The sequence below is a fragment of the Oncorhynchus nerka genome, linkage group LG9a (genome assembly GCF_034236695.1).
Source record: "Oncorhynchus nerka isolate Pitt River linkage group LG9a, Oner_Uvic_2.0, whole genome shotgun sequence".
Classification (NCBI taxonomy): domain Eukaryota; kingdom Metazoa; phylum Chordata; class Actinopteri; order Salmoniformes; family Salmonidae; genus Oncorhynchus; species Oncorhynchus nerka.
The window spans coordinates 14420339-14436433 of NC_088404.1; the positions used below are offsets into that span (position 1 = coordinate 14420339).

The 16095-nt window shown below is 42.7% G+C and overlaps 1 protein-coding gene across 3 annotated transcripts in view; it reads right to left on the reverse strand.

Annotated features, from left to right (window-relative positions):
* LOC115133944 (anoctamin-1-like) overlaps positions 1-16095 on the reverse strand; it is a 106511-nt gene that overhangs the window by 40733 nt on the left and 49683 nt on the right. For all 3 annotated transcript variants that reach the window (XM_065022348.1, XM_029667395.2, XM_029667392.2), the window contains 2 exons: positions 6989-7053; positions 4357-4491 (listed from right to left, as the gene is read on the reverse strand). In XM_065022348.1, coding sequence (XP_064878420.1) covers positions 4357-4491; positions 6989-7053 — 200 coding nt within the window. The remainder of the gene's footprint in view (positions 1-4356; positions 4492-6988; positions 7054-16095) is intronic.

Below are 16095 nucleotides of genomic sequence, written 5' to 3' on the forward strand. Positions count from 1 at the left end.
GTAGGTGATGGCTATATTAAATACTGTAGGTGATGGCTATATTAAATACTGTAGGTGATGGCTATATTAAATAATGTAGGTGATGGCTATATTAAATACTGTAGGTGATGGCTATATTAAATACTGTAGGTGATGGCTATATTAAATAATGTAGGTGATGGCTATATTAAATACTGTAGGTGATGGCTATATTAAATAATGTAGGTGATGGCTATATTAAATAATGTAGGTGATGGCTATATTAAATACTGTAGGTGATGGCTATATTAAATACTGTAGGTGATGGCTATATTAAATACTGTAGGTGATGGCTATATTAAATACTGTAGGTGATGGCTATATTAAATAATGTAGGTGATGGCTATATTAAATAATGTAGGTGATGGCTATATTAAATACTGTATTAGATATAAATGGTCTTAATAAGTATTGAATATAAACCGTTTACAGTGCCTTGCAAAAGTATTCATCCCCCCCTTGGTGTTTTTCCTGTTTTGTTGCATTACAACCTGTAATTTAAATATATTTTTATTTGGATTTCATGTAATGGATATACACAAAATAGTGAAATTTGAAAAAAATTACTTGTTTAAAAAATAAATAAAAAAGTGGTGCATGCAAATGTATTCACCCCCTTTGCTATGAAGCCCCTAAAAATGATCTGATGCAACCAATTACCTTCAGAAGTTGCATAATTAGTTAAATAAAGTCCACCTGTGTGCATTCTAAGTGTCACATCATCTGTCATATGATCTCAGTATATATACCCCTGTTCTGAGAGGCCCCAGAGTCTGCAACACCACTAAGCAAGGGGCACCACTAAGCAAGCAACACCATGAAGACCGAGCTCTCCAAACAGGTCAGGGACAAAGTTGTGGAGAAGTACAGATCAGGGTTGGGTTATAAAAAAATATCAGAAATTTTGAACATCCCACAGAGCACCATTAAATCCCTTATTAAAAAATGGAAAGAATATGGGACCACAATAAACCTGCCAAGAGAGGGCCGCCCACCAAAACTCACAGACCAGGCAAGGAAGGCATTCATCAGAGATGAAACAAAGAGACCAAAGATAACTGAGATTGGAGTATCAGTCCATAGGACCACTAAGTCGTACACTACACAGAGCTGGACTGTACGGAAGAGTGGCCAGAAAAAAAGCCTTTGCTTAAAGAAAAAATAAGTAAACACGTTTGGTGTTCGCCAAAAGAAATGTGGGAGACTTCCCAAACATATGGAAGAAGGTACTATGGTCGGATGAGACTAAGGAAAATACTATGTCTGGCGCAAACCCAACACCTCTCATCACCCCGAGAACACCATCCCTGCATGTTTCTGGCAGCATCATGCTGTGGGGATGTTTTTCCTTGGCAGGGACTTTGAAACTGGTCAGAGTTGAAGGAATGATGGTGCTAAATACAGGGAAATTCTTGAGGGAAACCTGTTTCAGTATTCCGGAGATTTGAGACTGGGAAGGCGGTTCACCTTCCAGCAGGACAAGGACCCTAAGTATACTGCTAAAGAAACACTCGAGTGGTAATTAAGGGGAAACATTTAAATGTCTTGGAATGGCTTAGTCAAAGCCCAGACATCAATCCAAGTGAGAATCTGTGGTATGACTTAAAGATTGCTGTACGCCAGCGGAACCCATCCAACTTGAAGGAGCTGGAGCAGTTTTGTCTTGAAGATTGGGCAAAAATCCCAGTGGCTAGACGTGCCAAGCTTATAGAGACATATCCCAAGAGACTTGCAACTGTAATTGCTGACTTTGGGGGGGTGAATTGTTTTGCACGCTCAAGTTTTCTGTTTTTTTGTCTTGTATCTTGTTTGTTTCACAAGAAAAAATATTTAGCATCTTCAAAGTGGTAGGCTTTTTTTTGTGTAAATGATACAACCCCCCCCAAAAATCCATTTTATTTCCAGGATGTAAGGCAACAAAATACCAAGGGTGGTGAATATTTTCGCAAGCCACTGGAAAGTCTGCTTGTTCTAGTTTTGTCCTTGCAACAAGTTTTGCACTTGTTAGTTACCATGGCACATTTCTTTATACTGTGTTATTATCTCACTGTAAACTATTCTACAGTCAAAAGCTGTCACAATATCCCACAGTAAACCACTCTACAGTCTAAAGCTGTCACAATATCCCACTGTAAACTATTCTACAGTCAAAAGCTGTCACAATATCCCACAGTAAACCACTCTACAGTCTAAAGCTGTCACAATATCCCACTGTAAACTATTCTACAGTCAAAAGCTGTCACAATATCCCACAGTAAACCACTCTACAGTCAAAAGCTGTCACAATATCCCACTGTAAACTATTCTACAGTCAAAAGCTGTCACAATATCCCACAGTAAACCACTCTACAGTCTAAAGCTGTCACAATATCCCACAGTAAACCACTCTACAGTCTAAAGCTGTCACAATATCCCACAGTAAACCACTCTACAGTCTAAAGCTGTCACAATATCCCACAGTAAACCACTCTACAGTCTAAAGCTGTCACAATATCCCACAGTAAACCACTCTACAGTCTAAAGCTGTCACAATATCCCACAGTAAACCACTCTACAGTCTAAAGCTGTCACAATATCCCACAGTAAACCACTCTACAGTCTAAAGCTGTCACAATATCCCACAGTAAACCACTCTACAGTCTAAAGCTGTCACAATATCCCACAGTAAACCACTCTACAGTCTAAAGCTGTCACAATATCCCACAGTAAACCACTCTACAGTCTAAAGCTGTCACAATATCCCACAGTAAACCACTCTACAGTCTAAAGCTGTCACAATATCCCACAGTAAACCACTCTACAGTCTAAAGCTGTCACAATATCCCAGAGTAAACCACTCTACAGTCTAAATCTGTCACAATATCCCACAGTAAACCACTCTACAGTCTAAAGCTGTCACAATATCCCACAGTAAACCACTCTACAGTCTAAAGCTGTCACAATATCCCACAGTAAACCACTCTACAGTCTAAAGCTGTCACAATATCCCACAGTAAACCACTCTACAGTCTAAAGCTGTCACAATATCCCACAGTAAACCACTCTACAGTCTAAAGCTGTCACAATATCCCACAGTAAACCACTCTACAGTCTAAAGCTGTCACAATATCCCACAGTAAACCACTCTACAGTCTAAAGCTGTCACAATATCCCACAGTAAACCACTCTACAGTCTAAAGCTGTCACAATATCCCACAGTAAACCACTCTACAGTCTAAAGCTGTCACAATATCCCACAGTAAACCACTCTACAGTCTAAAGCTGTCACAATATCCCACAGTAAACCACTCTACAGTCTAAAGCTGTCACAATATCCCACAGTAAACCACTCTACAGTCTAAAGCTGTCACAATATCCCACAGTAAACCACTCTACAGTAAACCACTATCCCAGAGTAAACCAGTCAAAAGCTGTCACAATATCCCACAGTAAACCACTCTACAGTCTAAAGCTGTCACAATATCCCAGAGTAAACCACTCTACAGTCTAAATCTGTCACAATATCCCACAGTAAACCACTCTACAGTCTAAAGCTGTCACAATATCCCACAGTAAATCACTCTACAGTCTAAAGCTTCCCGAGTGGTGCAGCGGTCTAAGGCACTGTATCTAAGTGCTAGAGGCGTCACTACATACCCTGGTTCGATTCCAGGCTATATCACAACCGGCCATGATTGGGAGTCCCATATGGCGGCTCATAATAGCCCAGCGTCATTAGGTTTTGGCAGGCGTACGCCGTCATTGTAAATAAGAATTTGTTCTTAACTGACTTGCCTAGTTAAATAAAGGTTAAACAAATATAAATAAAAAATATCCCACTGTAAACCACTCTACATCCTAAAGCGTTCTGTTACAATATCTACATCCTAAAGCTTTCTGTTACAATATCTACATCCTAAAGCGTTCTGTTACAATATCTACATCCTAAAGCTTTCTGTTACAATATCTACATCCTAAAGCTTTCTGTTACAATATCTACATCCTAAAGCTTTCTGTTACAATATCTACATCCTAAAGCTTTCTGTTACAATATCTACATCCTAAAGCTGTCTGTTACAATATCTACATCCTAAAGCTTTCTGTTACAATATCTACATCCTAAAGCTGTCTGTTACAATATTTGAAGTGAATCAATTGGATGTGGGAATATAATGAGGTCCTACATCTACTTGAGCTATGTCTCTGGCTTTCCATTTGGTCTTCTTCAATCATTTCAATGGTCTTAGACACTTTACACACAGTGAATTACTTGTATAAATTATAACCTCAGGCAGACATGTCCTATGATACTGCCGGCTAGAACCAATGATTATGTCCTTGGCTGTGTATGGGGCTAACCTGGGAATGTTGTCGTCTACGGTGGCACAGCCATACAGGAACACGATGACTCCCACTAGAGAAGCAGGGATCAGCATTTGGGTGTACAGCCCCAGCCATGCAAAGTACAGCCCTATCTTCTCCCCAAAGTACTTCCTGCATAGGAAAAATATACAGCAATCTCATCTTTCAAATAGAATAGAAATAATAGAATGTAATACAATATAATAGAATGTAATACAATATAATAGAATGTAATACAACATAATAGAATACAATATAATACAATGTAATACAATATAATACAATGTAATACAATATAATAGAATACAATTTAATTGTCACGCTGTGATCTGTTTCACCTGTCCCTGTGATTGTCTCCACCCCCTCCAGGTGTCACTTATTTTCCCCAGTGTATTCATCCCTGTGTTTCCTGTCTCTCCTTGCCAGTTCATCTTGTTTTCCCCAGTGTATTTATCCCTGTGTTTCCTGTCTCTCTGGGCCAGTTCGTCTTGTTTTCCCCAGTGTATTTATCCCTGTGTTTCCTGTCTCTCCTTGCCAGTTCATCTTGTTTTCCCCAGTGTATTTATCCCTGTGTTTCCTGTCTCTCCTTGCCAGTTCATCTTGTTTTCCCCAGTGTATTTATCCCTGTGTTTCCTGTCTCTCTTTGCCAGTTCATCTTGTTTTCCACAGTGTATTTATCCCTGTGTTTCCTGTCTCTCTGTGCCAGTTCATCTTGTTTTCCCCAGTATATTTATCCCTGTGTTTCCTGTCTCTCCTTGCCAGTTCATCTTGTTTTCCCCAGTGTATTTATCCCTGTGTTTCCTGTCTCTCCTTGCCAGTTCATCTTGTTTTCCCCAGTGTATTTATCCCTGTGTTTCCTGTCTCTCTTTGCCAGTTCATCTTGTTTTCCACAGTGTATTTATCCCTGTGTTTCCTGTCTCTCTGTGCCAGTTCATCTTGTTTTCCCCAGTATATTTATCCCTGTGTTTCCTGTCTCTATGTGCCAGTTCATCTGGTTTTCCCCAGTGTATTTATCCCTGTGTTTCCTGTCTCTCTGTGCCAGTTCGTCTTGTTTTCCCCAGTGTATTTATCCCTGTGTTTCCTGTCTCTCCTTGCCAGTTCATCTTGTTTTCCCCAGTGTATTTATCCCTGTGTTTCCTGTCTCTCTGGGCCAGTTCATCTTGTTTTCCCCAGTGTATTTATCCCTGTGTTTCCTGTCTCTCTGTGCCAGTTCGTCTTGTTTTCCCCAGTGTATTTATCCCTGTGTTTCCTGTCTCTCTGGGCCAGTTCATCTTGTTTTCCCCAGTGTATTTATCCCTGTGTTTCCTGTCTCTCTGTGCTAGTTCGTCTTGTTTTCCCCAGTGTATTTATCCCTGTGTTTCCTGTCTCTCTGGGCCAGTTCATCTTGTTTTCCCCAGTGTATTTATCCCTGTGTTTCCTGTCTCTCTGTGCCAGTTCATCTTGTTTTGTCCCTGTGCCAGTTCATCTTGTTTTCCCCATTTATCCCTGTGTTTCCTGTCTCTCTGTACCAGTTCATCTTGTTTTCCCCAGTGTATTTATCCCTGTGTTTCCTGTCTCTCTGTGCCAGTTCATCTTGTTTTCCCCAGTGTATTTATCCCTGTGTTTCCTGTCTCTCTTTGCCAGTTCATCTTGTTTTCCCCAGTGTATTTATCCCTGTGTTTCCTGTCTCTCTGTGACAGTTCATCTTGTTTTCCCCAGTGTATTTATCCCTGTGTTTCCTGTCTCTATGTGCCAGTTCATCTTGTTTTCCCCAGTGTATTTATCCCTGTGTTTCCTCTCTCTCCTTGTCAGTTCATCTTGTTTTCCCCAGTGTATTTATCCCTGTGTTTCCTGTCTCTGTGTGCCAGTTCATCTTGTTTTCCCCAGTGTATTTATCCCTGTGTTTCCTGTCTCTCTGTGCCAGTTCATCTTGTTTTCCCCAGTGTATTTATCCCTGTGTTTCCTCTCTCTCCTTGCCAGTTCATCTTGTTTTCCCCAGTGTATTTATCCCTGTGTTTCCTGTCTCTCTGTGCCAGTTCATCTTGTTTTCCCCAGTGTATTTATCCCTGTGTTTCCTGTCTCTCTGTGCCAGTTCGTCTTGTATGTTTTTGTCAAGTCAACCAGGGTGTTTCTCCCCTTACTCCTTTTCTATTCTCTTTTGCTAGTCTTCCTGGTTTTGACCACTGCCTGACTATGGACTACTTTCCCACCTGCCTGATCATCCTGCCTGACCTTCGGTACCTATTGGACTCTGAACTGGTTTTGACCTTTGACCTGTCCACGACCATTCTCTTGCCTACTCCTTTTTGGATTATTAAACATCTTAAACTCCAACAATCTGCCTCCTGTTTCTGCATCTGGGTCTTGCCTTGTGTCATGATAATAATAGAATACATAAAAGAACATAGAATACGTATAAAGTATTTATAAATATATAAAGTATTTCCTGCATTAGGAAGAACATATTGCATTAGAAGGTTAGGCGCAACACTTTCTCCATTATGAAACAAATAAGGTTTATTTGATATAAAAATGAAAAACACAATGTGACATTGCAATCTAAACAGACCTTCACCAGATAGCGATTGAGGAAGAACAGAGCAATCTCAGAAATAACGTTCCAGATTCACTATAGGAAACTTTCCCTCACCTTACTAGCCCGATAGGCTGGTATTTGTAAAATACACTGTAACTCGCCCACTCCTCATACAAGAGCTGAAACACAGAACAACAAAATGTCAAAACATAACAGGTATTACAGGGTCCACACTTAAAAAGGAGAGTTTAAAAGTCATATTTTGATTTGTCTATTCTTTAAAGAGGCAACAAGACAGAGCAGATGTTTCGACTGTTAGGCCACCATCAGTGCTATTGCTTTCAAACCAGCATGCAGTCACTCCAATCTTTCAGCACGTCTTCCTTATGACTCTCACTGACAATTATATCCGTCTCAGCTCTTAGTCAAGCTCCTGTAACCATGATTGCTGGAGAGAGAGTGTATGGGAGCTGTGAATGGGTCTTTTGACCTCTGAAAGCTGATATGAGCTGTAGTTGGAGACCGAGGACCAGAGGGTGAGAGAGGGTCAGAGAAGGTCAGATACATTTGAAGTCAGCTCTCTTTTCTTCCCTCATCTGATGACAGATGTCAGGTGGAACGTAGAGAGAGTGAGAGCGTGCTAACTGTGGTAAATGAAAGGGTGGCAGGTGTGAAGGGGAGAGGGGAAGAGAAGGGGGAGACAGAAGTGGGGAGATAGATGGGGGGGGGTTGAGGTTGTGACTGGTGGGGGAACAGGGGAGAGCTGTGCAGGGAGAGGGGGGAAAGGTTGAAGAGCAGGGGGAAACAGACAGGGGAAGGAGTCAGGGGGTGAGGAACAGAGGGGAGACAAATGGGGGAAGGTTGTGACTGGTGGATGGAGAACACAGTGCACAGTATTGGGATCTGGGGACACAGCTGTGTTCCTTCAATCCAGTACTATTATGTCCTTGTCCTGTCCTCCCTCTCTGTGACACCACTCACTAATTTCTAATCTATCTATCCATCCGCCTGTATGTCTGATCAACAGCCTTTATGTTGTTGTTCCACTGGCTGACTGCTTTCATCAAACACTAGAGTACAACTGTGAAGCTGAACATTATTGCACAACAATATCATTATCTGTTATTGAAAGACAGATTCGTTTTTTTTTTCTTTCTCGTCTCATTCATACTTTCGTCCAGCCTCTTATGTGTCCTTGATCATTTCAAAACCAATAGTTCTCTTGTTCCATTGAAGTTAATCTGAGAGGCTGTCTTCCGAGTGAAGAACACATACTGTTCCCTAAAAGAGCTCTCTCTCTCTCTCTCTTTCTCTCTCTCTCTCTCTCTCTCTCTCTCTCTCACTCTACATTTGAAACTACATAGATCATTTGCAGTGTGAAAATACCATTGAAGAACCATTCACACATACAGTAACATATATGTATATATATATACATTTGTATATATATATGTACATTGTTTGTACATGCTGTAACAAACTGTACATGTCCCTCTTCCTCCCCTTGGCATTGGGTTGTCCCTGTGAGGGAAACATAGTGTATCTCCCAGCCATGCAGACAGCAGTAAGGTGATCTGTGTGCTTGAGGCCGGGCTCCCCAGGCACATTCCTTCCAACCCTTCCATTCTCAACACTGGTACAAGACCACACTCTTTGAGAAAAAGGTGCTATCTAGAACCAAACTTTTCACTGGTACGATATTCAAACACCCTACCCGACACCTCTGAGCTGATTTCTGATGTGATGATCGTTCTTTTCCTCTCTCTCTCTCTCTCCCTCTCTCTTTATTCAATTTAAGGGGCTACTTTTGGCATGGGAAACATATTTACATTGCCAAAGCAAGTGAAATAGATAATAAACAAAAGTGAAATAAACAATAAAAATTAACAGTAAACATTACACAAAAACATTCCAAAATAATAAAGACATTTCAAATGGCACATTATGTCTATATACAGTGTTGCAACGATGTGGAAATAGTTACAGTACAAAAGAGAAAAAAAGAAACATAAATATGGGTTTTATTTACAATGGTGTTTGTTTTTCACTGGTTGCCCTTTTCTTGTGGCAACAGGTCACATACAGTATCTTGCTGCTGTGGTCTCCCTCCCTCCCTCCCTCCCTCTCCTAGTGAACCTCGGCCAAAAGACCCTGGCTAGTACCCACTGTATCCTACGCTGCTCAGGTGTTGACAGAGAAGTGTGGGTTGACGGGTCCGGGGCCCCATCAGCAGGCAGCAGGCTCAGAGTGTTAGAACGATCCCCCTCTGATGCCCTGCCAGAGACACAACTATCCAATACAGTCGACAGAAAGGGTGGTGAAGCCCCTCTTTCTCTCTCCCTTTCTCTCTTCTACCAGCATGGTCTCTCTTTCTCTCCCTTCCTCTCTTCTACCAGCACGGTCTCTCTTTCTCTCCCTTCCTCTCTTCTACCGGCACGGTCTCTCTTTCTCTCCCTTCCTCTCTTCTACCAGCACGGTCTCTCTTTCTCTGTCCCTTCCTCTCTTCTACCAGCACGGTCTCTCTTTCTCTCTCCCTTCCTCTCTTCTACCAGCACGGTCTCTCTTTCTCTCCCTTCCTCTCTTCTACCGGCACAGTCTCTCTTTCTCTCTCCCTTTCTCTCTTCTGCCAGCACGGTCTCTCTTTCTCTCCCTTTCTCTCTTCTGCCAGCACGGTCTCTCTTTCTCTCCCTTCCGCTCTTCTACCAGCACGGTCTCTCTTTCTCTCCCTTCCTCTCTTCTACCAGCACGGTCCCTCTTTCTCTCCCTTCCTCTCTTCTACCAGCACGGTCTCTCTTTCTCTCCCTTCCTCTCTTCTACCGGCACGGTCTCTCTTTCTCTCTCTCTCCCTCCCCTCCAACCCCAACAGCCAGCGTTTCCACCACAACCATCCTACTGAAATACTGTACAGGTCAAATCCCAACAGCCAGCGTTTCCACCAGAACCATCCTACTGAAATACTGTACAGGTCATACCATAATAACCCACTAGACTTCTCTCTCCACAAAGCCTAGCTAACCAACAGGCTACAGACAGGCAGCTCATTCTCCTGTTGTGTCACCACCCAAAGATACCCTCCTCCTCCTCCTCTCCTCCCCTCCCCTCTTTATGAGATACTTATCTTCACTAAACTATAGCATGTTTGCATTTATCTTATCAATAGGATTACGCTAGCTATAAGAAAGTAAACTGTCCGATAATTTAACAAAACAAATTTGTTGTGAAGATGAGACACACACACACACACACACACACACACACACACACACACACACACAGAAACACACACACACACACGCTACAGTATGTACATTCCATCTGTTGCCAAGCTGAGCTTATTGTAATCATTCTCAGCGGGAGGAAGATAAGACACTTGGACACGTCCCCGTTCAGAGAAAATTCCTCAATTACATGCCATTATTCTGTTTCAATGATAGGGATGCCAATAGGATCGTTCTAATGCTCAACAGATGTTCCAGACAGTAACAATGGCTACACAACACGGAAGATAGTGTAGCCAGCAGCCTGGCTACACAACAAGGAAGATAGTGGGTATTTTCTACCATGGCACCACTAACACACAGCAACCTGGCTACACAACAAGGAAGATAGTGGGTATTTTCTACCATGGCACCACTAACACACAGCAGCCTGGCTACACAACAAGGAAGATAGTGGGTATTTTCTACCATGGCACCACTAACACACAGCAACCTGGCTACACAACAAGGAAGATAGTGGGTATTTTCTACCATGGCACCACTAACACACAGCAACCTGGCTACACAACAAGGAAGTTAGTGGGTATTTTCTACCATGGCACCACTAACACACAGCAACCTGGCCACACAACAAGGAAGATAGTGGGTATTTTCTACCATGGCACCACTAACACACAGCAGCCTGGCTACACAACAAGGAAGATAGTGGGTATTTTCTACCATGGCACCACTAACACACAGCAACCTGGCTACACAACAAGGAAGATAGTGGGTATTTTCTACCATGGCACCACTAACACACAGCAACCTGGCTACACAACAAGGAAGATAGTGGGTATTTTCTACCATGGCACCACTAACACACAGCAACCTGGCTACACAACAAGGAAGATAGTGGGTATTTTCTACCATGGCACCACTAACACACAGCAACCTGGCTACACAACAAGGAAGATAGTGGGTATTTTCTACCATGGCACCACTAACACACAGCAACCTGGCTACACAACAAGGAAGATAGTGGGTATTTTCTACCATGGCACCACGAACACACAGCAACCTGGCTACACAACAAGGAAGTTAGTGGGTATTTTCTACCATGGTACCACGAACACACAGCAACCTGACTACACAACAAGGAAGATAGTGGTTATTTTCTACCATGGCACCACTAACACACAGCAGCCTGGCTACACAACAAGGAAGATAGTGGGTATTTTCTACCATGGCACCACTAACACACAGCAACCTGGCTACACAACAAGGAAGATAGTGGGTATTTTCTACCATGGCACCACTAACACACAGCAACCTGGCTACACAACAAGGAAGATAGTGGTTATTTTCTACCATGGCACCACTAACACACAGCAACCTGGCTACACAACAAGGAAGATAGTGGGTATTTTCTACCATGGCACCACACAGCAACACACAGCAACCTGGCTACACAACAAGGAAGATAGTGGGTATTTTCTACCATGGCACCACTAACACACAGCAACCTGGCTACACAACAAGGAAGATAGTGGGTATTTTCTACCATGGCACCACTAACACACAGCAACCTGGCTACACAACAAGGAAGATAGTGGGTATTTTCTACCATGGCACCACGAACACACAGCAACCTGACTACACAACAAGGAAGATAGTGGTTATTTTCTACCATGGCACCACTAACACACAGCAACCTGACTACACAACAAGGAAGATAGTGGTTATTTTCTACCATGGCACCACTAACACACAGCAACCTGGCTACACAACAAGGAAGATAGTGGGTATTTTCTACCATGGCACCACTAACACACAGCAACCTGGCTACACAACAAGGAAGATAGTGGGTATTTTCTACCATGGCACCACGAACACACAGCAACCTGACTACACAACAAGGAAGATAGTGGTTATTTTCTACCATGGTACCACTAACACACAGCAACCTGACTACACAACAAGGAAGATAGTGGTTATTTTCTACCATGGCACCACTAACACCCAGCAGCCTGGCTACACAACAAGGAAGATAGTGGGTATTTTCTACCATGGCACCACTAACACACAGCAACCTGGCTACACAACAAGGAAGATAGTGGGTATTTTCTACCATGGCACCACGAACACACAGCAACCTGGCTACACAACAAGGAAGATAGTGGGTATTTTCTACCATGGCACCACTAACACACAGCAACCTGGCTACACAACAAGGAAGATAGTGGGTATTTTCTACCATGGCACCACGAACACACAGCAGCCTGGCTACACAACAAGGAAGATAGTGGGTATTTTCTACCATGGCACCACTAACACATAGCAACCTGGCTACACAACAAGGAAGATAGTGGGTATTTTCTACCATGGCACCACTAACACACAGCAACCTGGCTACACAACAAGGAAGATAGTGGGTATTTTCTACCATGGCACCACTAACACACAGCAGCCTGGCTACACAACAAGGAAGATAGTGGGTATTTTCTACCATGGCACCACTAACACACAGCAACCTGGCTACACAACAAGGAAGTTAGTGGGTATTTTCTCCCATGGCACCACTAACACACAGCAGCCTGGCTACACAACAAGGAAGATAGTGGGTATTTTCTACCATGGCACCACTAACACACAGCAGCCTGGCTACACAACAAGGAAGATAGTGGGTATTTTCTACCATGGCACGACTAACACACAGCAGCCTGGCTACACAACAAGGAAGATAGTGGGTATTTTCTCCCATGGCACCACTAACACACAGCAACCTGGCTACACAACAAGGAAGATAGTGGGTATTTTCTACCATGGCACCACTAACACACAGCAACCTGGCTACACAACAAGGAAGTTAGTGGGTATTTTCTCCCATGGCACCACTAACACACAGCAGCCTGGCTACACAACAAGGAAGATAGTGGGTATTTTCTACCATGGCACCACTAACACACAGCAGCCTGGCTACACAACAAGGAAGATAGTGGGTATTTTCTACCATGGCACCACGAACACACAGCAACCTGGCTACACAACAAGGAAGTTAGTGGGTATTTTCTACCATGGCACCACTAACACACAGCAGCCTGGCTACACAACAAGGAAGATAGTGGGTATTTTCTACCATGGCACCACTAACACACAGCAACCTGGCTACACAACAAGGAAGATAGTGGGTATTTTCTACCATGGCACCACTAACACACAGCAGCCTGGCTACACAACAAGGAAGATAGTGGGTATTTTCTACCATGGCACCACGAACACACAGCAGCCTGGCTACACAACAAGGAAGATAGTGGGTATTTTCTACCATGGTACCACGAACACACAGCAGCCTGGCTACACAACGAGGAAGATAGTGGGTATTTTCTACCATGGCACCACTAACACACAGCAACCTGGCTACACAACAAGGAAGATAGTGGGTATTTTCTACTTGTTGTTTGAACTCAACTCTCTGAAGCATATGCTAAATTATGCAGTTTTGCCTTCTAATGTTTCAGGGCACCAAACATGCCCTTAACAGGATGTTCAGGAATGATCTTGAATAGGAACGGTACTACACACAAATGCTAAACTACAGGACACTATTGGGTCAGTGAAAAAGAAGCACCATTCCTGATGAGCCATGACAGTCTCCACACCAGACCTCCATTCCATGCAGTATTTGAGGTGTAAACTAAAGGAAGCCATTAAGAACAGAGCACCAGAACATCTGAATAAGCTAACTAACAGGAATGTCTGTTGAAAAGCCAAACAAACCTTGAGTCTGCTCTAAATTAGTCCCAGATACAGTTACTGCAGTCACTACTGTCTTTCTTAGGATCAATGGAGTGAGGTACACACTTATCCAGTCATACAGACACACTTATCTTCACTAAACTATAGCATGTTTGCATTTATCTTATCAATAGGATTACGCTATCTATAAGAAAGTAAACTGTCCGACACACACACACCAACAGCTCTCCAGCAGGCAGAGCACAGGAGGCCTGAAGAGACCTCAGTACAAACAGGAACCTGTGCCAATGCAGCAGAGTCAGCTGATAAGATTGTGTAGCTGTCATCCTCGGAAATAACAAACCCCAGGGCCCAGCCCATCGTCTTGGAGAGGGGTCTGCCCTGCTCACACACCAAGCAGCTGTACAGTCATTAAACACACACCAAGCAGCTGTACACGCATCAATTAAACCATCTCCAGGAACATGGCTGTTAACATCAGTGTGGTCTGTTAACATCAGTGTGTTCTGTTAATATCAGTGTGGTCTAACATCAGTGTGGTCTGTTAACATCAGTGTAGTCTGTTAACATCAGTGTGGTCTGTTAACATCAGTGTGGTCTGTTAATATCAGTGTGGTCTGTTAATATCAGTGTGGTCTAACATCAGTGTGGTCTGCTAATATCAGTGTGGTCTGTTAACATCAGTGTAGTCTGTTAACATCAGTGTGTTCTGTTAATATCAGTGTGGTCTGTTAATATCAGTGTGGTCTGTTAACATCAGTGTGGTCTGTTAATATCAGTGTAGTCTGTTAACATCAGTGTGTTCTGTTAATATCAGTGTAGTCTGTTAACATCAGTGTGGTCTGTTAACATCAGTGTAGTCTGTTAACATCAGTGTGTTCTGTTAATATCAGTGTGGTCTAACATCAGTGTGGTCTGTTAACATCAGTGTAGTCTGTTAACATCAGTGTGGTCTGTTAACATCAGTGTGGTCTGGTAATATCAGTGTGGTCTGTTAATATCAGTGTGGTCTAACATCAGTGTGGTCTGTTACTATCAGTGTGGTCTAACATCAGTGTAGTCTGTTAATATCAGTGTGGTCTGTTAATATCAGTGTGGTCTGTTAATATCAGTGTGGTCTGTTAATATCAGTGTGGTCTAACATCAGTGTGGTCTGTTAATATCAGTGTGGTCTAACATCAGTGTGGTCTGTTAATATCAGTGTGGTCTAACATCAGTGTGGTCTGTTAACATCAGTGTGGTCTGTTAACATCAGTGTGGTCTGTTAGCATCAGTGTGGTCTGTTAGCATCAGTGTGGTCTGTTAACATCAGTGTGGTCTGTTAACATCAGTGTGGTCTGTTAATATCAGTGTGGTCTAACATCAGTGTGGTCTGTTAACATCAGTGTGGTCTAACATCAGTGTAGTCTGTTAATATCAGTGTGGTCTGTTAATATCAGTGTCGTCTAACATCAGTGTGGTCTGTTAACATCAGTGTGGTCTGTTAACATCAGTGTGGTCTGTTAACATCAGTGTGGTCTGCTAATATCAGTGTAGTCTGTTAATATCAGTGTGGTCTGTTAATATCAGTGTGGTCTAACATCAGTGTGGTCTGTTAATATCAGTGTGGTCTAACATCAGTGTGGTCTATTAACATCAGTGTAGTCTGTTAATATCAGTGTGGTCTGTTAATATCAGTGTGGTCTAACATCAGTGTGGTCTGTTAATATCAGTGTGGTCTGTTAATATCAGTGTGGTCTGTTAATATCAGTGTGGTCTAACATCAGTGTGATCTGTTAACATCAGTGTGGTCTGTTAATATCAGTGTGGTCTGTTAATATCAGTGTGGTCTAACATCAGTGTGGTCTGTTAACATCAGTGTGGTCTGTTAACATCAGTGTGGTCTGTTAATATCAGTGTGGTCTAACATCAGTGTAGTCTGCTAATATCAGTGTGGTCTGTTATCAGTGTGGTCTGTTAACATCAGTGTGGTCTGTTAACATCAGTGTGGTCTGTTAACATCAGTGTGGTCTGTTAATATCAGTGTGGTCTGTTAACATCAGTGTAGTCTAACATCAGTGTGGTCTGTTAATATCAGTGTGTTATGTTAATATCAGTGTGGTCTAACATCAGTGTGGCCTGCTAATATCAGTGTGGTCTAACATCAGTGTGGTCTGTTAACATCAGTGTGGTCTGTTAATATCAGTGTGTTATGTTAACATCAGTGTAGTCTAACATCAGTGTGGTCTGTTAATATCAGTGTGGTCTAAAATCAGTGTGGCCTGC